Source organism: Xiphias gladius, chromosome 22, assembly GCF_016859285.1.
Source record: "Xiphias gladius isolate SHS-SW01 ecotype Sanya breed wild chromosome 22, ASM1685928v1, whole genome shotgun sequence".
NCBI lineage: Eukaryota > Metazoa > Chordata > Actinopteri > Istiophoriformes > Xiphiidae > Xiphias > Xiphias gladius.
In genome coordinates, this window is record NC_053421.1 from 4,645,762 (window position 1) to 4,671,910 (window position 26,149).

General features: G+C 42.3%; 1 protein-coding gene across 2 annotated transcripts in view; it reads right to left on the bottom strand.

Annotated features, from left to right (window-relative positions):
* Positions 1 to 26,149, bottom strand: part of ldlrad4b (low density lipoprotein receptor class A domain containing 4b) — a 249,642-nt gene that overhangs the window by 18,878 nt on the left and 204,615 nt on the right. Inside the window, exon 1 of one of the 2 annotated variants that reach the window (XM_040117968.1) lies at positions 24,403 to 24,738. The exons of the other annotated variant lie outside the window; for it this stretch is intronic. Within the exon in view, the coding sequence (XP_039973902.1) occupies positions 24,403 to 24,496 (94 nt within the window). The 5' untranslated portion in view covers positions 24,497 to 24,738. Of the gene's footprint in view, positions 1 to 24,402; positions 24,739 to 26,149 lie in introns of those variants that run through there. 2 annotated transcript variants of the gene reach the window in all.

Sequence of the window (26,149 nt, forward strand, 5' to 3'; positions counted from 1 at the left end):
ATGGCTGGCGGAGGAAGTTTTGCAAGTTCTGCATCACGGTTTTCGTCCCCAAGTCCCAGGCACTCACCCTGTTGGTTTTCTTGTCTAATTGTACAACCATAAACTATAAACCTGAACTATAATATATGTTTAAAGTAAAATGAGACAAAAATAAACGACGCTTTCTTTGCTCCAACTTGCTCATCCTTCTCCTGCTGCCCAGAGAGCTCCAGCCCAGCTAGAGGCCTGCTGAGTTCACAGCCTGCTGCCCACCACACTGGGCCCACACACACACACACAAACGCACACACACAAACACACACACACACACGCACAAACGCACACACACAAACACACACACACACACACACACACAGTCTTCCTTTGACACACATAGACACACACAGCCCTGTCTGCTGCCACTGTCGTTGCTATGGTAACTCTTGGGCACGGTGCCGTGATCAACAAGGCCCGGAGCTGCTGGGGCACCATGGCAGCGACCTGGCTGGCGCGCACACGCACAGGCACTAACAGGCACGCACGCACACTTAAAAAGACTGGCACAGTTAGTGAGAAGGAGAGAGAGTTCAGTAATGAAGGGATAGAAAGAGTTGGGAGAGATGTAGGGAGAGAGAGAATGAGGTTCACACACAGGCTCACACACTCCTCTACCTCCCTTGGGAGACGTGCATTGTTACGTCTAGACGTATCAGCCTGGCAGCAACAGTGTCAACCGCCGCGTGAGTGCGTGTGAGTGTGTGCGTGAGACAGCATGCAGTAGGTATCAGCTATGGGGGCTCAGGGCAACAAGGAGAGCAAACAATTACAGCTCTGTCTCTTTTCTCCACTCTCCCTCCTCTCTCTTTTTCTCTCTCTCTCTCTCTCTAAGTATCCCTTTTTTGCTCGCTCACACAGCACAGGCGAATCAGAAACCACAATGGGTCTGTCTATGCTTCACCACAGAGACTAACACCACTTTCAGACAGCAGACCCACATATAACGCGGGTCTACGCCGCGCGTCTGTTCAACCCTTGTTGGACCGAATCACGTGACAGCCATCCCCCTGCTTCTCAAGGTCAACCGAGACTCCAGCCTGGAGTGTAGTCTCAAACACTTCATTGATAAACCTGAGAATTGCACTGAATTACATAGCATGAATTAAGTTTCAGTTTTACTTCTCTGTCTGCCCATCTGCACACTCCCTCTCTCTTGATCTTGATTTTCATTGCAGAAGTTGAAAAACAAGCAACAAAACTCCAATCAGGACATGCAAATATGTATTGGGTCTTATTTTTATAGTTTGGTAGAACATTTCTAACGGTTATTATAATATTGTACTCATCAAGTTAGGGCTGGCTGATATGAAACAAAAATCATATCTCAGTATTTTTAGGCTGAGTGTCAATACACGATATATATATACTACTTCGAACTTTCTACGAAGAGGGCTAAATGTTCAGTTGTAAGTCAAAGCCACATGTTCCTTCCCTGTTTGAAAAGATACAGCTGCAAAACATGAAAATGAAAAATATACGTAAAATAATTAGCCTATATTAAATAAAAATAGACCTATCTCTGATAATGCTCCGTGCGTTATTTTCAACAATAATAACAGAATAAAGTACAATTACAAGTTTTCCTCTCCTGCTTAACAAAACACAGAGCTGTTCAATTAAGGATAAAAATGTAAACGGAACTGCTCATCTGATCTTTTAAATCCGAACCATCTCCAGATAACTGAACCATTGTTTTTCTTTTTATAAACCAGGTCTTCAGTGTTTCCCACGATAATTTACTTGTGGTGGTGGGTTGCGCAGAACAGTTTAGAGGGGGAAAGTGTAACTCATTATATTTTCTAAAATTTACCGCTGTCCCCTAAACACCTCACATACAGGCTACTGGTAGACGCTAGCTAGGCGGCTGCGCACAAAGAAGCCTCTACTTCTGTGCAGCACACACAACTAAGACAGGTGCAGCTCAGACGAAGGAGGAGAGTGGGTCTGGGGTTGTGCGGAGAGTTTGAGGGAGTAGCAATGCAAACATTGGTTTCTTAATGGAAGAAACAGGTTATGTAATGCAACATCAAACTGTATCGATATAAACGGTATTGTCTCATCCTATGTACATCATGTGTGAACATATATTGATATACCTTAAAAGGTTGATATACCGCCCAGCTGTACATCAAAGTAGTTGGTGAGATCTGGGACAGTGCCACAACAAACTCCACCATAGCAAGACACAGAAGAAGCCAGACAATTAGACAGGTTGCAAATAGCCAGATTTTCTAAACCACTTTATTTGCAGGTCAATCTGAAAGTGGGTTCACCTGAAATTTCCAATTTAATCCGCCAATGCCAAGGAAAACTCAAGTTTTCCGGTTATGTACACTTTGCAGTGGCGGCCCGCGGCTTTTAATTTCTACATATTGAGAACCACTGTCAGTGTAACGCAAATTCATGAGATGCAAACTGGTCTCTGGACTGCCAGATCATAGTCCTGCTTTTTGCTTACACACTTTCGCTTGTAGAGCAGTTCCATTCTAATGTTGTGTCTATCACAGGCATTTCTCACTTGGACTCAACATACATTTGCGTTGTTGCTACTGTCTTTCCCACATTTTCTCTGAACATAGCCTGATTTTGATTATTTCTGAGGTACGCCTTAAAGATGAGACCCAATGCTGAGCCAGCAAGAAATCCCCACTTCAGCCCCTCAAAAGGACTGACTTAGCTATATCATCTCCATCTGCATGAATATAACATGAACAAAGATATCAAAATCGCAGGGCTCCATGAAAACATACCATGAATATTACAGTATAATATAATATTGTCAATACTCCAATGCTGTAATATTCATGAACAGCATTAAAGTAGAGAGGGGAGCGGTGTTTAAGTATTCATCCAGCCGGCGAGATGGCGGATGCACAGCTAGCTCAACATGTCACTTCACACACACAAGCACACACTGCAGTGTCTCAGGTGTGTGTGTACATTATCAGAGCCAGACAGACAGGATAACGTCTAGACAAACCCTCACCCCCACCCCCTCCACCACCCTGCCATAAAGCCAGACTGACTTCTCTCTCTCTCTCTCTCTCTCTCTCTCTGAGTGATTGAACCAGACTGGGGGGTCAGACTAATGTCAGGCCTAAAGTGTGCGTGTGTGTGTGTGCGTGTGTTTATGTGTGGGGTGTTTTTCTCGGGTCAGCTGGGGTCAGTGTGTGAGTGCGGGTGTGGGGGCGTTGCGGTGCACTTTGTATGATCAGAGTTCAGTCTGGCCTTGCGTGTTGCTCAACAGAGTTCAACCAGAAACGGCTGTGTGAGTGATTTTGTGTGTGCATGTGTGTGTTAGTTGGGTGCATTTTCTTGCGGAGTTAGGAGAAATGTAGAATCTTTAATCACCAATGCTTGTCTGCGTGCTGGTTGATGGTGATAATTGCAACAATTATTTGGGGACAGTGGGCAGTTGATTTCTTTATTTCTGTGCGTGCTGGTCGCTGGCATTTAATAAGCAAATCAGTGAAAGACATACAAGTGATGGCAGATTGTACGAACAGACAACAGTGGTCTGGACCCAAAGCCCTACAAGCACTTCAACAGGCGAAAGGGGCAAGGCATCAAATGATGCAAACACTGGGATGACAGTGAAGGGTACTGCAGGGGGGGTGAGTGCGGGGAACACCAGACAGTATCCGACGGACCATAATAACCTGGAGCAGATTAGGATGGCCAGGGGCGTGTAGTAGCGCGCTTTAACATGGAAGCGGAGCTCTGACAGTGGCTGGCAACGACAGTCACCGTTAGCCTCATTCCTAACATACACATCATCATCATCGTCATTGTCCTCATCAGCAACAGTCAACAGTCAGAGGAGACAGACACATGGTAGTGGGCTGTTGTGACAGCATTAGGGGGGAGGATATTCGCCAATAGGTTGTACACAAGCACACATACAACCCAAGGCCAAACTGGCAAATTGGCTGATATTGATATTATGTACTATTCATACACAATACACAATCCCATTTGCAAATCAGTAACATCCTGCTGCCACAAATACTCACTAGAGCACCAAATGTGCATTCATCCAAAACTGAAAATAGATCCCAAAAAATGCATTTCCTCCTGCTTGAGAAACATCTGTTAAGAACTATAGTGCCCAGCTGTTTATGATTACTGGGCTTTTCTTTCAAAATAAATGAAAATATATATTTGTGAGGAACCAGTGGGCTGGGGACTGAGTGTCACAGACAGTGTAGGGAAGCCTGAAAGTATTGAGAGATGGACCGGCACATTGTTGTTTTGGTATTTTCTTTGGCTTACTGAAAACAACATCATACAGAACATCACCAGTGTTATCCTTTAATACGTGTAAAATCTTTAGAAAAACACTGTAAGTTCCCAAACTAAATAACTAGCAAACGAGACCAAAAGGCGCAATGAAAAAACACCTCCAATATAGTCAGTGTGCAAGCAGTAGTTTAAGCCGACTAATCGTGACAGACCAATAGCTTGAAAATATTCATTTGAAAAGTCAGTGTTATAATTTAACAGACTGAAAGGTAATGACAGTAGCCTATAACATTATGAGCACCCAGATCACGTTTCGTTAGCCTAAATAAGATAACGTTAGCCTATGTTCTGCCTCAAACGCAATGACTCATGCCTTCTTTTTTTCCACAAGTCACGACGGACCATGTTTTTGTTATTGTTACTTTGTCTGCCTTCCTTCTTCTCTTTGAATTTGACATCAGACTAGAACACTTGTAGGGTTATTATGATGCCATTGTCAATCCCAGAAGAACCACATCTCCAGTACCTACAACATCTACAGTACCTCCTGTACTGTAGAAAAACAAGTACCGTCATGTTTTCAGAATTTGGGCACTGTCTTGGTACTGAAGTATCCTGAAAAAAGGTAAAGTCATGCTGAGGTCTGGCTGAACAGAACAAGTGAGAAAAGAAAAGAAAAAGATTATAAGTGCGTAGATCTGCTACTTACTTATATTCTTTTTCTTTTTCTTTTCTTGCTGCCAAGGTGGCAAAGAAGGGGAGAATCAGAGAGACAGACAAAGGGATAAAGAGAACATAACTCAGGTTGAAGAAACACAGAGATTGGAAACAGAGAGGCAACAGGAACAAATATCAGAGCAGGAAAGGACAGATGAGAGGAGAGAAGTCAGCAGAGGAGGAAATAGGGATGCAGGGAGAAGATGGTAAAGGCCGGCATATGTTAAAGGTAGACAAACAACGAATCATGGCATATTGTGTCTCATTTCTGAGACTGAACAGCAAACCAGCGGAGCAGTGGAAAAAAGAACAAACCAGAAGAGATCAGAGAGGGGAGGAGGAGAAAACGAGTGGGCTTTTGTCTGTCTGTCTGTCTGTCTCAGTCTGTCTGCGTGCTTCCTGGCACATGTTCATTTGATAGAACAGGCAATCCCTACTTCCCTCTAAACAACACACACCTCACCCTCCCAGGAGAGCTGGATTTACCATGCAACCCAAAAGTGGGTTTTCAACACCAGTGGGCGTAGCAGACACCTCCCAGACATTGGCTGCGTGCTGTATATGTGATGCAAACTCTCTGTGCCTGTTGCGATCGGCCACATTCATTCATTCATTACTGAGCATTTGTGAGGTCCATCACTAATGTCAAGTGATAAGGTCTGGCTTGCAAAAGTGGTCCAGTTCATCCCAAAGGTGTAGGATGGAATTGAGGTCAAGGTTCTGTGCAGGCCAGCCAAGTTCTTCCACAGCAAACTGGGAAAACCATTTCTGTACAGAGCTGGTTTTGTGGATGGAGGAATTGTCACGTTGCAACACAAGAAGGGACAAAACCAAATACAATTACAGCTGAAACTAACACGTATTTTCATAATCAGTGAACCTGCCCATTATTGTCAACATTATTTGATTACATTTGGTCTATACATACAATATTTGGTCTATAAAATGTCAGAAAATAGTGAAAAATGCCTAAGGCCAAAGTGACATCTACAATTTGCTTGTTTGTACATCCAACAGTCTAAAATCCAAAGATACTCCGTTTTCTACCATTTAAGAGTATAAATTCATTTAATTTGGACATTTGAGATGCTGGAACAAGCAAATTTTTGGCATTTGTGCCAATAATTGATAAACTGATTATCAGAATTTTTGCACAAATTTTTATTTATCAAGAAATTAATCAATGGACAAATTGCTTCTGCTTTAAATTAGAGCTGCAACGATTAGTCAATCAATAGAAAATTAATTTGCAACTACAATATCTTGATCATTGAAAAATCATTTCAGTCAGTTTTCAAGCAAAGATGCCAGAAATTCTCTGGTTCCAGCTTCTCAAATGTGAGGATTTGCTGCTATTCTTTGTCAATTGACAGGAAATTTAAATTTTAAAATCTTTAGCTTCTGGACATGTGGTCGAACAAAACAAGCAAACTGAAGACATCACTGTGGGCTCCCAGAATAGTAAATGCCAATTTTTCACTTTATTTTTTTAACATTTATATTTAGAGTAAATGATTAATTGGGAAACTAATCAGCAGATTAATCTATAAAGAGAAATTAACAGTTAGCTGCAACTCTACTTTAAAACACACTACTGTCTAGCATATAATTGTCTGCTGTTGCATAAAAATTTTCCTTGGACTAGCGTGTCCACATACTTTTGGCCACTTAGGATATGTAGACAGTATGTCTGATTATTGGTATCCCTTGAACTCTAATAGTTTAATGCCTCATGGTTTAATGTTTCAGAGGTTTTCACAGTAATTATTCATCCATCGTCAGTCAATAGAAAACAGAATCATAAATATTCTGTAATCTCAGTTTCCTTAATATGAGGTTTTGCTTCTTTTCTCTGTTTTACAACACTGTAAATTCAATACCTTTGGGTTTTGAACTGTGGTTCAGTGTCAGCAAACAAGGTGAATACATCACCTTGAGCTCTGAGAAACAGTGTTGGGAACTTGCCACTACTTTTTGACATTTTACAGGCTGAATGATTGACTGAAAAAATAATCACCAGATGTATTTATAATGGGCATATAACAGCAGTTTCAGCCCAGTTTCACACCTCACCAAGAAACAAATTCTGAGATAAAAAAAATTATATGTGCACAAAACAGCTAAAACACATAATTAGGAAAGAGAGAGAAAAACAAAACCAAAAAAAAAAAAACAACAAAAGACAAATGGCCTCCTCCTCTGGTGTGTAATTACACCCGTCTGTTTGTAATAACTCAGTTTAATCTGCTCGGCTGTGGTTTTTTTTTCATCCCTGCCCACAAATCATGGTTTCCATTTTGGAAAAAGATGGCTCCTCAAAGGCAGCATATGCTTGCATGGTGGTTTATTCTGCTATGACTCACCGTTCTACTCACTGTCTCTCCACCGACGTGGACTGTCTCTGTCTCTCTATTTTAGTTTGTCTTTCTCCTCTTTCTCATTCTTTCAGTCCATCTCTTCTACTTTTTGCCACACTACTCTCACTCTCCTTCAGTCTGTATTTATCCATCTGTTTCTGTCTCATTTATAATCCACCCCTCCTTTTTCTTTCATCATTTATTTCTCTCCTCCTCCTCTGTCTTTTTCAGCCTCCTCTGTATCCCACCTCTTCTCTTTCACTTCACTATGTATACTTTTGTCATCATTTCTGCCTCCCTCTCTCTTATCCCACCTCCTTTCCGTCTCCTACCTTCCCTCCCACTTTTTCCTCCTCTCCCACTCCCTCTGACTGTCAGATGAAGGGTTGTAAACATGTCTTCCACATGCAGTCGTATTGTGCCGAGCCAACAGAGCAAAACAACCACGCTTAAGTTGCTCAATAGGCTTCACCCGATGACTAGCACCTCCTCCCCTCCTTCGGTCTTTTTTTCCCTCCTTCAGGTTGAGATGCTTAACAACCATGAAGCAATGCCTGGCAGGCAGGATTAGGCAGGAGTAAGAGACAGAGAGAGAAAAGAGAGGAAAGAAGAGGGAAGGAGAGGAAGAGAGACCAAAAGGAATGATAAAGACAGTGAAAGTGAGACAGGGATAAAGAGAAGCAAGAGACTGAGCGGGAAGCAACGTCAGTGGGAAAGAGGGGAAAAAGGCAAGCTATGTATACAAGGGGAAAAAATGACAGATAAAGGGAAAAAAGTCCTATCAAAAAACTTTTCTTTCCTCGCTGGAACACTTGGCTGTGACCGCAGGCTGAACTTCGATGCGGTGCTGAGCAACAGCTGCCGAAGACAGAGGAAACTGCTAAAAAAGAAAAGAAGCCTCAGTAGAAGAAGCAGCAGACAAGCAGGCAAGACACGTGGGGGGGGGGTATTCTCTAAGTAATGGTGGTGGTGGTGGCAGTGGTGTTTTGGAGATGGCCAGGATGTTTTAGGCTCGCTGAGGGAGGGCCAGAGGTATAAATAGACCTGGGACTGCAGGGGACGGAGGGGGGTTCAAACAGAGGGGAGGATAGTTAAGTGTGGAAAGCAGCCCATGTCTTTCCAAAATGATGTAAAACTCAAGTCCTCTGGGCATAAGGCCCACCCAGATGCTGCAGTACAACACAGTACTCCATACCTCCACAGCTGACAACATTGTACCACTAATGCCAAGAATTAAAAGGGTGGTTACTCCAAAATTACAAAAATATTTCTGACATGTTTTTTACATTTTTTCTCACTAATCTCTAGTGGTAACCGTCCATGCCGATAGTTCTGGCTTCATGTACCCTGGCTTCGAGATATCCTTCTCAAACATCAGCAGATTGCGTTGATCAACGTTCAGTGGAGCTACTTTCTACCAAAGAAATACTGTAGTCCCCGTCATAAACTGCTTACAGTGTGTTCTGTATAGTTTGGGCTTATCAACGTAACAGTATCGAAACAGAACCTCCCGTACTTGCATCAGGTAGTTCATTAAAAATAAGGTGTCGAAGCAAGTACGCGACAACTGTTATTTCAATGTATCACATACATATCTATTTAAGGAAAGATCACATTCATTATAAATCAATCTGCAGATTATTTGCTCAATTAATCAATTAATTGTTTGTTCTATAAATGTCAGAATGAAGTGAAAAATGCCCATCACATTTTTTTGAAGCCCAAGCTGATGCCATCAAATTGTCTAAAAACTAATCTCAATCTACAGATAGCCAGTTCACAGTTCCTTAAGACAAAGAAAAGCAATAAATCATTATATTGGAGAAGCTGAAACGAGGGAGCGGATCAAGTTTTTGCTTGAAAAATAACTGAGAATAATTAATCTTGTATCAAAGTAGTTGCCGATTTATTTTCTGCTAACTGACATATCGATTCATCTCTAATAGCTTCAGCTCTATACATATTTAATTAAAACTGAATATCTAATGCTGTTCCTCTCATTTTCAGGTTGTAGCCACAGGTTGTGAGCATAAGCCTGCCACTTGAAACTGTCTCTGTATCCTCAACAAACATGGCGATTGCAGTTCAGGGTATTATTCATTTTTAAGTTTAATTATTTGCACGTTTTGAAAATCAAACTGAATTTGATTTGATGAGGCATTTGAAAAGCATATGTGAAACTGGATTTGGGTTCAATAAAATGATATTGAACTCCAACCCTAGGCAAATTAAAACAAAGTCATCTGCGTGGCTCTAGCAGGGAAGTGAAAAAAGTCTGGTCATTTTTAGTACTTTGGGGGAGCTGACCCTTTAATGTGCAGCAATTCTTTTTGTTTTTTCTTTCTTCAAAACCAATCTAGCCTTTTCAACTGTTGCTCCTGTGCATGTGATTTTTTTTTTTTTTTTAAATGTGTGCCAATGCTGACAATCCAACTGAGGTCAGGTAAATGATATTAAATGAAGCGTTTCTCTTACGCATTTTAGGAAATCTTCATGAGAACTCATTTTCTGGAGTTGATACAGAGAGCAGACTTGACATCTCCTTCCTTATCTTTTTCCTCTCTGTCTCTTTTTTCTTACGTCTTGTATCATTCTTGCCTTCTCTCTTGCACTCCTTCTTCCCACCCACACCACCCACTTCCTTCTTTCTCTCCTCTCTCTGTCTCTCTGTAGAAGTACCACTCTGGGAGTTCAGCTCAAGGCGAGTATTGCGGAATGAAAAGAAGCTCCTGACTCAACGAGGTAAAACTCTTTTGGACGACACAAAGACCAAGTGTAACCAGAGATATCAACAATTTAGCAACACCTACGCACAGGCACACACTTTTATATCCTTTTACTAATCTTTTCAGTACAGCTTGTGCTCATGGTGGTTTCTCTTTCTTGTAAGACGGCAAAAGTCAGGTCAAGATCACGAGTTTCCATTTTGCTCAAATCATTTGACAGCTTTGACGAAATGTTTGTCAGTGTTTTAAGGTGTTTTTACATGTTGGAGTTTACTCTGGGTAAAGATTTAAGCAAAATTAGACAATATCAGACAGATGCTGATTCACAGCCATTCGACACTGCATGGAGCTGCAGTGTCTCTCCCTGTGTGCTCCTGCAGACAAAAAATAGCTGAGAGGGCATGTCTGTCTCGGTTTAGGGCTTACACGCACTCACGCGCACACACACACACAAACACACACACGCACACACACACACGCGCGCGCACACACACACACACACACACACACACACACACACACACACACACACACACACACACACACACACAGACACAGACACAGACACAGACACACACATAGTGCTCTGGCTCCTAGACATTCAGCCACACTAGCAGACATTCACTGCAGCAACAGACACACATTAACACCCCCCCACCACCACCACCACCACCACACCCACTCACACACATACAGTATAAGGATGCAATTCATCATAGGGAACAAGTTTCTTATGAGGACCCATAAACTCTTCCCATTAAATTTCCTCTCTCATGAAAACAGTGTAATTGCTGTAAATGAGCAGCCCAGGGTGCTGTGTAACTGGTAGGGGACTATGTGTTTACGGAAAGAATTATAATTACAATCACATAAGGTCTGAAGTTCTTGACAATTTAAGACATTTTAGGATGTAATTTTTGGAGAGTTGGACTTTATAGATAAAAAACATCTGTCACATGATGTCCACGAACACCGATGATTCTTTCATGAAGCCTCACCCGGCGCAGACCTCGGTGTAGGTGATCCTGTGTTAATCTGGCTGACAGATGGGGCATCCTGTTGGTAGGCAGGGGCCGTGTATTGCGATAGCACTGGGACAGCACTGGGTTGGGCCAAGCCGGATGCTGTGGCTCTGACCTATATTAATAATTCACACACAGGATCTCGATGCTGCATGGAGCAGGAGCCCTAATCATCATTAGCAGCGGTAGCCAGGAGCCATATTAGCTTCCAGCAGAATGCCAAGCGTGACGATCAGAGACGGACCATAGCTAGAAAGTATGCCATCCCCATCTTCTTCTCTACTTTCCCTGAGTCTAAATTAAAACTAAAAAGAACTCCTTCAAAGATAATCTCTTATTATAGGAAAGGCTGAATGTGTGGTCAACGTCTGAACTTCAATAAGTGGGAAAGTTTAACACAAATGGCCACTTAAACTCTCAGTAAAATACTGTACTTTCAGGTAGCCTACATGATACATTAGTCTCTTAAGCTTTCTCTTACTCAAACACATTGATTTATCATTTCCATGACAACCAGTCTCAGTATGATAACCACTATTTATTTCCACATCAGTTTCTTTTCATTTTTCTTTAAAAAAAAAAAGATTAGCAATTTGATAAAACAGCTTGGCATTGTAGTTTTTAATCAAACGTTACATAAACAGGAGTAAATAGTGCATTTGTTGAAGACTATTTTCTCCATTTTCTGTTGTAGTGAATATTCACAGCAGCAGGATGGTATATATGGAACTGATTCAAATAAACTACAGTGTGTGTTTTCATGGTAATGAAGAAACATGTCACCAGGGGCTCACTGATGTGTTTTTATTAGTTTTTGGACAACAGTGGAGTTCTATGGCACAGAGGAATAAGATATATAAGGCTTTGGATACACAGACAATATTTGTTAGTAGGAAACATTCATTGTTGGTTTTGGTATTTTCCTGAGATTTGTTGACAGAAAGAAAAATACAGTTTAGTGCCAGACTTAAGCTGAATTTATACTCGGCCCACCATAGGTACCTAAGGCACAGGTTTTGATTTACAGTTGAGCTTTGGACTTCAACCAATGACATCACCTCTGCAATGCTAGTTGCATGTATTATCAGGCCATATCATACTTTATGTTGCCCACAGTAACTGTGGGCAAGCAGTGGTGCGCTACAAACTTAGATTTATAGAACTAGAGTTACATCCAGATAGCTTATAACGTTATTTCACTATGTCGCGTTGCTGAGTAGGAGACTGCTGTGCCATTTCTGTTTTTGCGCGCATTCATTCATACAGATTGGTGATCATGGTGAGCAGAAGTTTTGTATTGTAATCGCTTTATTAGAAGTTTGTTACTGAAAACGTAAAGACTACCGAATCTTTCTTTAACCGCCTTAATGTTGTCCTCACTCTCAGCAAACTTCACCAACATCAGAGACATGCACAGGAATAAACCCACACAGCCAATCATAGTTCTTGCAGTCCGGACGTGGTATCTCCATTGACGTCCCATCGGGTAGTTAAATTAGCCTGTGGTGTAACCTCTGCCCTCAGAGCCTCTGGACGTAGCCACCATAGGTATGTTGTAGCCGCTTAACGCAGAAGCATAAATCCAGCTTCATCCTTTAATCACGCAAACTTTTCCAATCTCATATTGCTGTTTCATGGCCAGATTAGTAAACAACCATAGAGGTTTCCAACGAGAGCCGAAAGATGCACTCCTCTTTACAAAAACAAAAATGTATCCCAGATGTCTGCAAAGTTGATAATGCAGACCAGAACACAAATTCATTTAGATGATGACACTTGATAACTCAGTTAGCAAGACAATGCCAATCCAAAAACACTTTGCATAACAAGCCTCAGATACATCTGAGACTTCCACTGAGTCTGCATGAAGGCAGGGGAGCAAAAAAAGAGGAGAGGAGAGTAGACAAATGGGGGGTTGGGAGTCAAAGAGGCAGACCAGACCAGACAGCCTCTATTTCCCTCTGACCCCTTGGCTGTGTGTGTGTGTGTGTGTGTGTGTGTGTGTGTGTGTGTGTGTGTGTGTGTGTGTCTGCAACAGTCCCCTCTCCCCAGCCAAACAATAGAGCAGGCTCTGTGCCTGATTGGGGTCAGCTGGTGGCTGCTGAGGGGAAAGGAGGAGGAGGAGGAGGAGAGAGAGGGGGAGAGGTGGGGGTGGTAGGTATCAGACACTGCTGTCTGTCTTGTCTGTCTGGATGGGTAGAGAGGGAACAAAAATCAGACTGGCCTCTGAATCACTAATGAAGAGCAAGGAGCATTGAGGGAGGAGAGGAGGACCAGGAGAAGGATTTGGGCAACCAGTGACTTCTTCTCTTGCCTCCCACACACATCCTGTACTGCTTGACTTCAGGCTGGGAGGTTAAACTGTGTTAAAATGTAAAAAAAATAAAAAATAAAACACCCCACAGACAACACTTGCTCACAACTGAGCGTTCAGTTACAACATCCTACAGCTGTGTGAGTTATGGCAGAGTGCTTTCTTCCCCTTGGGTATATCAACTACCATCTGGATTACATACACCCAACATACTGTATACTGTATGTACTGTAGAACACCAGATTTAATCCTACTGGTGCATGGGTATAATAAGTGCCTATAGAGGAATGCCCCGGGTTGTTATGCTGCTTTTCATTTGACCACAAAGGATACTTCTTCTCCTTTCTATCTTCATCTCTCTCTCTGCCTCTTATGCAATCCTTGTAATTTCCTGCAATAAGGTCAGATCCAGAGCAAGGCCCTGTTAGGCTGCAGCCAGCAGCCCAGCTGGCATGGGCTGTGGATTTACCCCTTTAAGAGGGTACTACAGAGGCGAAGAGGCAGTTTGGTAGTGACAACAAAGCTGAGATGGCACAGCACAGGCACAAGTGAGTGCGGACAGTTGACAGTCAGTTTAGATAACACACTTTATGAAGGTTACATGTGTAAACACACTGGTTAGGAAAAAGGTGAAAATGACTTTAAAGTCTCAAAAACCAGTGGAGACTACATATCTTAGTGTGTGTCACCATACAAACCACAGAAGCTCATTAAAATTACGGGCTATTTTAGTCAAAATGGTCATAACAGTCCACATACGGGATATAGGATTCTGCAGTTACAACCTTGTTGCTACTAACTACAATAATCAATGTGAAGCACTTAAAAATAAGACAACAATGGTTTGTACTAAAACCCCTGACAGTGCTTTTATTTCCAGCAGCTACGACTGCAGTCAAACAAAGGTGTTGTTTGCACTGAGAGGCGTCTTGGTGGTGCTAGGCAACATGCAATTGCTTGTCAGTCACTACACAGGACAGTAGTTATATCTAGGCAATTAAAAACAGCAACAAGAACTACTTACGGTCAGAGAAGCTTATTCACTCATTCCCACATGATCAGGGTCTTCTTGAAGCAGGAAACAACAACTTTTGGGTGTATGAGCATAATATAGTATCTAGGAGAAAAGGGTTTAAACTGAAAAAAAAAAAAAAATCTGAAACCAAAACCAAATGAGCATTGTATATACTGTACTGTTTACAAGATCACCTAAAATCAGACTAGGCATATTTCTGATATCTCACTACTCACGGACAAGTCTGACATAAAGTTCTGGTTGAAATTATTGGCCCCCCTGAATTTTAATTACAGAATTTAGAATATCTTCAGAAATAAATGCAAATCAAACAATTTTGTATGATTACAATATTTAATAGAATGTCCAAAGTTACTGAAGAAAAGAAAATAAGAAAACAAAACTTTAGAAGAGTGAAATAATACAAAAACAAAATGTACCGCAGACACAATTATTGGTGCCCTTCACTAGTATTTGGTTGCAGAACCTTTGGCAACAATAACATCCTCTAAATGTTTCTTGTAGCTATTTAGAAGCTTCTTGCAACTGTCTGCTGGTAGTTTCTGACACTCTTCCATAGCATTGCATTCAGGGTCTATTTAAGATTGCATGAGTCCTTTTTGCGATGGCAGATTTCATCTTTCTCCAAAGGTTTTCAAACCCAGTTTTCTGATACTAGGTAACACATTTTACTTTAAAATGCCTTTGTAATCCCTCTGATTTCATCATTGCTTTGACAAATTCAAAGCCTCCAGAACCACAGGCAGCAAAGCAGCCCCACAGTATGATAGATCCTCCACCATGTTTTACTGTAGGTAGGGTTCTCTTTTCCTTATTGGCTTCATTTAGTCGCCTATAAACAAACTGATGTACTACAGTCCCAAAGAGCTCTACTTTGATTTCATATGTCCACAGAACATTATCCCAGAAAGACTGTGGCTTATCTATGAGAGTTTTTGCAAACACTACTCTTGCCTTTTTGTGCCTTTCTTTCAATAGTGGTTTCCTCCTTGTTCGTCGCCAATTGAGCCCTACTTGGTTTAGGGTTCGGCGTATGGTACAGGCTGAAACCACCACTCAAGATTGCTCCAGGTCAGCCTGAAGCTCCTTAGATGTGTTGTGTGGTGTTTTTTCCACAATCCACATTAACCTTCGCAGATTTCTCTAACTGAGTTTTTTCATGGCACCATGTCCTGGAAGCATTTTAACAGTTTTATGACTGTGATACTTCTTGATAACATTGCAAACTGTTGAAACAGGGATTTCAAGATCTTTGGCCTGTAGCCTTTGGAATTGTTATGTTTTTTGATAATAGCATTTCTGATGCTCTCAGACATCTCTCTTGTCCTCACCAAAAGAGACTGGAAACAATCAGCCCCTCTTTTATGCAGTAAAACCATCATTGATTGGTTAATTCAGGTCATGTGACCACTGAAAATTTAAAACAGGCGAGTCTCATTGGTTTTTTATTTTGAACAGGATTACTTGGACAGATGAAACCAAGATTAAATTGTACTAGAATGATGGGGAGAGAAGAGACTGGAGAAGGAAAGAAACGGCTCATGATCCAAAGCACCACATCATCTGTCAAACATGGTGGAGGCAGTGTTATGGCATCAGCATGTATGGCTGCCAATAGAACTGGGTCACTGGTGTTTATTGTTGATGTGACTGCTGATAGAAGAAGCGGGATGAATTCTCAAGTGTATAGGGTGATACTGTCTACTTCAGATTCAACCAAATGCTGTAAAACTGATAGGATGGTGCTTCACAGTACAGATTGATAATGACCCAAAACATACTTGGAAAGCAACCTAAGAGCTTCTCAAGGCAAAGAAATGGAATATTCTTCAACGGCCAAGTCAGTCACCTGACCTCAGACCAACTGAGCGTGCTTTTCACTTACTGAAGACAAAGCTGAGGGCAGAAAGACCCACAAAAAAGCAGCAGCTACAGGCAGCTGCAGTAAAGGCCTGGCAAAGCATCTCAAGGGAGGAAACTCAGCATTTGGTGATGTCCATGGGTTCCACACTTCAGGCAGTCATTAACTGCAAAGGATTTTCATCTAACTATTAAAAATAATCCTTATATCTAGAATTATTTTGGTTGGTCCAATTACTTTTGAGCCTCTAAAAATGAGGGACTATGTATAAGAACGGCTGTAATTCCAAAACAGGTAATGTGATATATTTATGAAATCCTCTGAATTAAAGCTTAAAGTCTGTAGTTCCATCACAACTTGATAGCTTTGCTTCAAATCCATTGTGGTGGTGTACAGAAGCAAAAATTACAAAAATTGTGTTATTGTCCAAATACTTATGCACCTAACTGTCAGCCTCTTGAGGTCAATTTTAGCTCTGACAAACCTTGGCACAATTTTGCGTGCATTTACAACCTAGAGTGCAGTCTGATCTCCAAGAACACTCCTTCAGATCTTATTATCTGGTAGGAAAAGGCTCAAAATCCATTCTACTTCATCTTTGAAGGAGCACCACCAATTTAGCACTACACTTCTATAACACTGTCAGCCTCATGACAAACAGTTTTAAAATAACGAATCAGAAACAGCGCAGTGATCTTTTTTACTACTCACATTGTACTTCCTTGTCAAAACTTGACAAGGAAGGACATTATCCGCAATGCAACTCCGACAATTCAGTTAGAGACTCAGGTGTGTTATGTTAGTAGCGGCTAATGTAGCCGGGAGCCTCAATCAGAGATGAGGAGCTGACTACAGAGGTCTCCACACCCCCAGATTTGTTGCATTTTCACACTTGTAGTCTTCAGACGCAACTGACACTGACTCGAGGAAATTTGTCAGATTCTCCGCAACTCCATCTGGAGCCACAAAAGGCTTCATACAATTTTTTCACTTCACATATGCTGTAGTAATGTTCAACACCTTTAAAGAGACTTTGATGCGTAAAACTGGTAGAGTTCCCCTTTAAATGATAGCAGGCATGTATTCATGATGCTTTAACACAGAAGAAAAATAAACATCTGAGTTTCAATTTTGTCACTTCAGTACTTCCATGACCTAACAACGTAAACTAATCCTACTTCAACAAAGTCTTAGTCGCTGTTGATTCATAGGAGTCTTTGTGATGTGTTCATTCTAGCAATGAAGAGGACAGCAAGTAGCAACGGTTGCTTTCTGCATCATTTCCTTCAAATGCATTTATATCAGATGATAGGTTAAATAATGTGTCAACAACTTATGTAATATACTGAAAAATAATAACAATGTCACGCAGCTCTCAGTTCATTCATTTCTCAGTATGAAGTGTACTACTCTTGTAACTACAAGCTGAAATGTCACATGGCCTCTCAAAGTCTTTTCTTCAGATTGTGCAAGAGCACAATCTTGACAACGAATCAGACAAAAGATATCCTTTGTATATGGAATGAAAATGGTTTACTATGTGTATCCTTCTTGCAGTAGAGCTTTTAAATGCAACCAAGGGACTAAAGTCCCCCTGCTGAAGTGATCTCCTAGAGCCCTCTAAACCACCCACGTACCAGTGCCACCCCTTTCGAAACTTTACCATGTAAAATCATCACAGTCTAAATCCTGCAAACCACTTTAAGAGACATGTCGTTATTCCACTGTATGGGTGTTCCTGCACACATAAACAAACGGATTACCCAAAATCTGACAAACAGCGGCCGCCACCGCATTTCTGCTCGATTTTTTGTTTTGTTTTGTTTCATACGATGCAAAACAGCATTTGTAATTTCAAAGCAATGGTTGCTGCTTTCATTCGTTTAGTGTAAGGGGTAGACAAGACATGCCTTGAGACGGGGTTCACAAAGGGTAATAAACATTCCAACTATTTCATTTGTCTGAATGCTGGGAAAAACAAATCGGCTCCTAGGCAAAAAAAAGGCAGAGTGTGCTTGTGTACTGTCCACCAACGTGTGTCTGGAGCACAGCGCCTAGATGTTCTCTAATATGTCCCGTCCATGTCTACAGACCTGGAGTCATGAGACACAGAGCAGACAGCAGGGCTGATTGATTCACCGGAGCTCTTTAGCATCTCAGACAGTTGAACTGTGCGTAAATAGATGTTGACTGAGACAGCAGACTACTAACCACCCCCCACCCCACTGTCACACACACTTGACGGATGGTCCGTCTCCAAACACACTAGGACTACAAATCTGCGCTGGTCCCAAGGGCATTTTGGGATCTAATGGAGGATGTCTAGGGTGTGTGTGTGTCTGTGTATGCGTGGGTGCGTGGGGTTGGGGATGCAGAATCTAGACACAAAGGGAGTCCCAGCAGCCAGTGATGAGGTTGTGAATGCTGCTGGTGCTGGAGCACTAAGCAGTGAAGGTGCTGCAGGGACAAGGGGAAGGACGTGCAGATTAACCTTTTCACCGCTTTGGACTTTGGAAATTGCTGCCTCAACTTGACCTGTTCAGCTGAAGTGAGCAGAGCTGCTCCAGGCTGCATTCTCCACAGTGTTTGTAGCTTCCAGGGTTGTCAGTTCAATTCCAAAAACTGGGTTAAACTGCCGCAAGATAAGAGTGTTGGGAGGAGGGGGGCAAAAACAATGACTGGTGGTCAAGCTGATTTAAGGCAAAACAAACTGTCAAAGAGAGGGAAACGTAACAAAAAAAGCCATGACATATCCTAGCCCTGTTGTGTCAACATGACATTAATTGTAACATATAGTTGACCATCCTGGACACTAGTATGGCACTCACTAACACGGAAACAAAGACACATTGAGACCAAACAGCTACTACAAATATTCTACTTAAAGGTGTCCTGTTGAGTTTTCATGTAAACAAACAAAAGTTATGTTTACATTCATATCTCTAATAAACATGATGCTTGTTCACAAACAAAGTAGGGTCCAACTCATAAAAACATAACACTGAAACTGGTCAAAAAATACAGCGCAACTTTAATATCGTCACTGCTATACACAAAACAGTGTCTTCTCCTGGGTTTGAATATTTCACTCATTAACATCTGCAACTGCGACTAACTCTTGATTACTCGATTAGTCGTTTGGTCCATAGAATCCGGGAAAGTGCGGAAAAATATCAATCACAATTTTCTAATGCCCAAGATGATGGTATTAGACTGTTTGTTTAGTTTGACCAGCACATCAAGACTTAGGATATTAAGTTTGTAATCACATGAGACAATGAAATACAGTAAATGCTTACAAGTGAGAACTGTAGGCCAGAGGCATTCTGGCTTAAAAATACAACCTAAACCCCAAATCAGTTATTAAAATAATTGCCTAAAGGTCTACAAAATATATATGTAATACTGACAGAAAGATTAAATCATTTTACCTTAAAGCCAAAGTTCATATATGAGTGGAAACAACTGGTGAAGCAGAAAAACTAAAAAATGCTACACATCAATGGATTATAAAGTCATCTATAATGATGCTAAAGTAATTAGCTAAACCTATATTTCCTCCAAATTACTTTACAATATGGATATTTTTGCAGTGTGCCCTGTATCAGAATATGTGCTAAAGTCACCTGGACTTTACAGAGGTCTCCACACCCCCAGATTTCGGCTGCATCGGCTGGTTAGCTCCGCAGTGTAAAAACGGGGTCTGGGGACCCCTCTGACATCACCTCCTTAAATAAAACAAGAAGCTCTTTCTTAATCTCCGCAAGTTGAACACCACTGTTCACTGCTAAAACCCTCAGCTCAGGAGAGGTGGCAGACTAAATAAGGCTCCACTGAGAGACACTAACCGAGTGTAGAAATTCCCTGTGAAATTAATTACAGGAGCAGCGACTGTGTCTGGGAGGGGGAAAAAAATATTTTACAAAAAAGATTTATTTTTATTTTAAATGCTGTTGTTTGGTTATCTTTGCCACACCCCTCCCCAAGGTCCCACAATTTCTATTCAGACTCTGAGTTTGAAGTCTTTTTTTTTTCCAAGGCTAATTATTAGAATTCATTAATAATAAAACCATCATAATAAAAACCAAACTAATTCCAAATCAACATCACCTTCACAAACAAACCAAACAAAAAAGAGGCGAAAAAACAAACCCCAAACAAACAACAAAGAGCTTACTGAGAGATTGGATTGGCTGTCTGGCTGGAGACTGCAGGGTAAATATTGGCTGAGCCTAAGAGTGCCTGTGTATGTGTCTCTGTGTGTGTGCTTGCATACAGTATATCTAGGTGTAAATGTGTGTGTTTGTGCGCCTACGTGTACATCTTTGTGTGTGTGTCTGAGAGTCAACAAGTAGCCGTGTGCGCATTTGGCCTTAGGTAGTTGACAGATGACCCTGCTGCCACCTACACACTAACACCACTCATACACAGGATTACAGATCAGGCTGTTTACATCCGTCTGGCTGGCTGGCCCCTGCTAACCGTTACATACACATAGCCAATGATAACCACTCAAGTCTCCGACACATGGACCCATTCCCAAGTGGCAAGTGCATTGCTTTTCAACTATGTGTGCATCTCAAAGAGCCGGAGGATGATAAAGATAATCTAAGAATACTCCATACAGGGGTTTTCCAGTGCTTTCTCTGGGGAGACACGCATTTAAAAACTTTGCTTTCAATCGTCAGGGCTGGGTATGATTTGAGATCTTTCAATACTAGTACTGATAAAATACTTGAGTTTTGGTAACAATATAAAATATACTTTTTTATATATACCTTTAGTTGGAGAAATATAAACGTAGAGCTGCAACTGTTGATTAATCGATTAGTCAATCAACAGAAAATTAATAGGCAACTACTTGGATAATCTATGATAGTAATTTTTTTAATAGTGAAAATGCCTAAGATTTGCTGTTGCCAGCTTCTGATATGTGAGGATTTGATGCTTTTCTCTGTCATACCTGACAGTAAACTGAATATCTTTGGGTTTTGGACTGTTGGTCTGTCAAAACGGGACTTCTGAATACATCGGGTTAAGGTAATGATCTGCAGTTTCATCGATTCTGATAATTAGCGTTAGTTTCAGCCCTATAAACATTTTTTTCTACAACGGGCTCTAACACGCACAGCTGTTTGAGAATTTTGCTTAATCAAAAAAGCCTAAAAATGTCAAAATTATGATTGAAATCAGAAACTATCTGATTCAAGAATCAGTAAACAGAACTACAAATCCGACTAGGCAATCAATGGCAGTATTTGGTACTTGACAGCTTTCTGTACTTGTTACTATGGACGGGTTTCGGTATTACCAAAAATGTACTGAGATTCAGTTGCCAGCTCTATTCATAGTTTGTTTTCTCTTGGATAATCAGGACAAAAACGCCAAAAACCAAGAAGGGGCTTGCCAGACAACATAAAAATTATTTTCTTGGTTCATTCCATTGCTTGTGTTTGACTAGCACTTGACTGAATTATACTGCTGTGCAGGGTACTTCTTGTGGGTAAAAAAGAAGTTTTTAAGTTGCTACTTTACACTAAAAAAACAAAAAAAAAAAACAAAGTTAATGAATAATTGAAATCTAGTTTTGAATACTAAAATCATACATTTTTACACTTTTATTCAACAATCTCCTGGAATCCGTATTAGAAGAAAAACCGCTGCACTGCTGTCCAGATGAGTTCTCTTGATTGGAAAGAAGGTATTTCCATTGGGTAAATTGAAATCACCTCATGAAGTTGGCCTTTAATATTTCCCCACTGGCGGAAAATGTTTGCAGGCGACCAAAAACAGAAGTGCCCTGAGGGAACTATACGATCAGACAAGAATCTTCCCTTTCTGAGGATTTTCTGTGATGGCTAAGTGTAGACTATAGCTAATGAATACACACCTAAGACACATCTGTCTGAAGCTGTGGCGTTTGACCTCAGGACTTCGTAGTATCATTAGGGCTTTACAATACACACCTACAATACAAGATAAATACACTTCACAGTGAATCCAAGCACAGCAACAGCTAGAGACTAACACTTGTTAAAGGTCTCTGTCTTTCACATTCTACATGTGAATCCCAGTCTGTAGACGGAGGTTCGGTTCCTGGCCGCGGAACACCGTTTGAGCTGTGTTCGCTCTGTGTTTGTAGTCCCTTTCAGTTTTCCTCCTTGTCTGAATAATGAGAAAACACACCAGTGAGACTTCCTGCTCCGCTTTAATAAAAAAAAAAAAAAAAAAAAAAAAAAAAAAAAGGAAGAAGAAAAGGCAGACTGTAGCTCATTTCTTCAGCCAGAGAAATCATCAAAGCATGAGCTACATTATACAGCCTTGCCGAGTCTGCATGACAACACAGCTGACAAACAAGAGCCCTTTTCAAACCAGACGGTCACTACAGTAGGGCACAGTTATTTCAAACCACTTGTGTATGGAATTGCCACCAACTGGTGAGACGTTCTGCTGATGAGAAATGCATTGGAAATACCAGGCCAAAGTATCAAACACAGACGCACGTATAATCCTAAATACACTAGGCAGTTTATTTTATGGTTACATACACTGAAAGTATGAGTCAACACAATTATTTGACTTTTCTTGCAGCACTGCATGTCTGCTCATCTTATAAGTCTGAGGCAGTTCTACTGGATTATCTAATTAGGCTCTCTCTGCTGTATCACTGTCTGTGGATGCACCAGTTCATGCCTGATTATGTGTGTCTTCCCTGGCTTGCAATAGGATGATGCCACAGAAAACGAATGGTGGAACACCGGTGCGTCTGCCAGACAAACACACACACATGGACACGCTTCTTGGTTGCAATGTGGCGTCAGTGCAACCACACTCCACTGCCAAATCTAAATCTAATATCCTGCGTTCACCTCACATTGCCCAGGCCTGGCCTCTGCCCCATTGGAAATTACACATCATTGTCAGCAAGTCTGTAGCTTGTCTGTCTGTCAATATGTCTGTCTGGCTGGTTTTGGATGTGTCCGTCCGCACGGCTCTTCTTATCTCTGTCGGTACTTCTCTGGCTGCCTGGTTGTGAATCTACCCGCCTGTCTGAATTTCAGCTCTCTGTCTGTTTCCTGTTTATTTGTCCTCATCGGTCTGTCTGCAGAGCTGTCAGACTTCATGCATCCACTGTCTGGCGGTCCCCTGCATTTCTACCTGTCTGCCCGCATGTGTTTGTCCGCCTGCTTTTCTGAGTGCTCCGCTTCAGTCATAAAGTGGAACGTCTGCAGTGGATCTAGCAGGCAGCAGCAGCAGCGGCGGCGGCGGAAGCAGCAGCAGCAGCAGCAGCAGCAGCAGAAGCAGCAGAAGCGGCAGCAGCACTAGGGGCAGAGCTGATAATGATAGTTTCTCTCTGGGTTGCTCAGAAGGCAGACAGACATAACATACCATTCCAGCGTTTCCTGTCTGTGCTGACAGGCAAACTATTTAACCCTCTGTGGTGATCCCTCAGAGCATGTGCACAGCCCAGGCAGGCCTATAGTGATATGTCTCCAAGTATCAATATAAAGCCGACCCCTTTATGTTGAAAACATCTACAAAAACTAAAGCAGGACACTTGAAGTGAAAGGAAATTGTTTTCTTGTTTTAAAGAACTACTGCAAATATGTAATATACAGTTAAACTATACTGTAAGTCTGAGCAAGGCGAATGCTACACGAATATGACAGATTTCTAACTCTAACTGTTGGGTACCATAGGTTATCCATGTATTATTAATGACTGCTGCACCAGCTCAACTTGAACATAAAGTCACACAGAAGCGCTGTAAAATAGTATGTCCTCGAGAGACACCTCAAGTCAAACAAAGATGACAAAAGAGATCAGAAATGCCAGCGAGTACACTAAGGTCACCATAAAGTTCCTGTGGACATAATCTGAGTCCCCATAGGTGAATCACAGGAGTAGTATACTTGCTGGGGGGGGGCTGATAGAGAATTAATAGCGGAATTACTTTACCGTCTTGGATGAATACTAAGTCTGATTTGTTGCCCTTCTGTTGCTGCACTGGGGAGTGCACATAAAACGGATTAGGCACTAAAGTGTCGGCAGCTTTTTAAGGTCAGGAGAAACGCAAGTAATGTTACTCACATATCTCCATTCCCTGTGGCTGGGAAGCGGTGCAGTTGCAGGAGCAGGTGACATTGGAGTTGCCGGGGCCGCCTGGGGCCGTTAGGTTTTGCATGGGGCTGGGCAGACCGGGACACCGCTCCTGGGAGAGAGCCGCCGCCACCGTCGGGGCCCCCCGACGGGGAAAAAAAAACACAAAAAAAACTTCCAGGCAGTGGCAACAGAGTCCGCCAGCGCGAGTAACTCCCGACAGTTTCGCAGTTATTTTCCACGATTTTCCTCACGCCATGGTCCTCTCGGAGCGGCAGGGCAAGTGAATTAGCGAGCGAGCTGGGGACAGGCGACTGCCCGTGTCTAACGCATTGTATGGATTTTTCTGTTCCCTCCTCCGCCGCTGAGAGCAGCTGTCCTTCCTCCACTAGAGCAGGAGCAGACACAGCGGGCTCAGGCCCCGCCCGCACACTGACAGACTGGCGCTCGGACCAATCAGAGGGCTCGCGAGGTGGGCCAGACAGGGGGCGGGGGGGAGGGGAGTGCTGCCTTCAGGAGCGGACAGAAATGTCACCGTTCTGACTTCAACCAGCCAAGAGCATAATGAAACGCCGTATACTCCAACACCTGGGAAAGTCTGGATTTACAATGGCACAGGAGTCAGGGCGTGTTTAAGCGTTTCCAGTAGCAAACGATCCGACTGAACCACATTTGGTGCTGACAATATGAAAAGCCAGGTTGCATGGTGGATGAACTTGAAATCCATGATTTCAACCTCTTCAGCTAGTGGTACGCACTATTTTGTTTGCATCGCAACCCGACGTAGTGTAGATCATATAAACAAACATACAAACTCATTTTGTCTTATCTTATAAGTGAATTTTGTTTTTCTTGATGGTGGCTTCAGTGACAAAGCCAAGTACCACGTTAAAGGTCTCTGAATGACTAAAAGACTATTTCACTATTTTTTTTTTTTTTTTTACGCAGAGGCCGAGGTTTCAAACAGGTCACTAAAATGAAACAACTTCCACGGCAAAGACCAAATTATTATTCCTCCCTCATTTCTCATCAAAAGCACCTGAATGTGCATTGACATCCAGAGTTACAAGTAGCAAGCAGAGCTGTACGAGGAGGACTTGAAGGCAGCAACGGCGAGGGGACGGGACAGGGGTTGTATGTCTGTGTATGTGTGTGTGTGTGTGTGTGTGTGTGTGTCTGCGCGTCTTGGTTGCAGGGGGGTGGAGGCACATGGGTGAGTTGGATTGGGGGGGGGGGTGACCTCACTCAGAAAGCTAGGAAGAGGGCCAGGTTGACAATGTGGGAGAGCGTGCGCGGAGGTGGTAGGGGACTGGGAGGGGGGGGGTAATCGTTCCGGTGTGGGCAGAACTCTTCGCGTACAGCGGCGGCAGCAGACGGTTCTTTGAATTGGCTAACCTTGACGTATCTCCACCTCACCCCCCACCCTTACAGCAGAGAGGCAAAACCCCCACCTCTCCGCCCCAACACATCCCCTATGAATCTAACTAACAGTGCAAACCTTGCACCCAACACACACACACACACACACACACACACACACACACACACACACACACACACACACACACGCACTCTAGCGCAGGACCGTCGGCAGCCTATAAATAAACTAGGCTGTTCCAATCTGAGAGGCTCTGAATGCCACTCTAGATCAGCAGGATCCCAAACTATGGCCCAGGGACCTTCAGAGTGTCCAGGTGGTCCTCCCAGAAATCCGTGTTAAGTATAGTCTGGGCTTTAT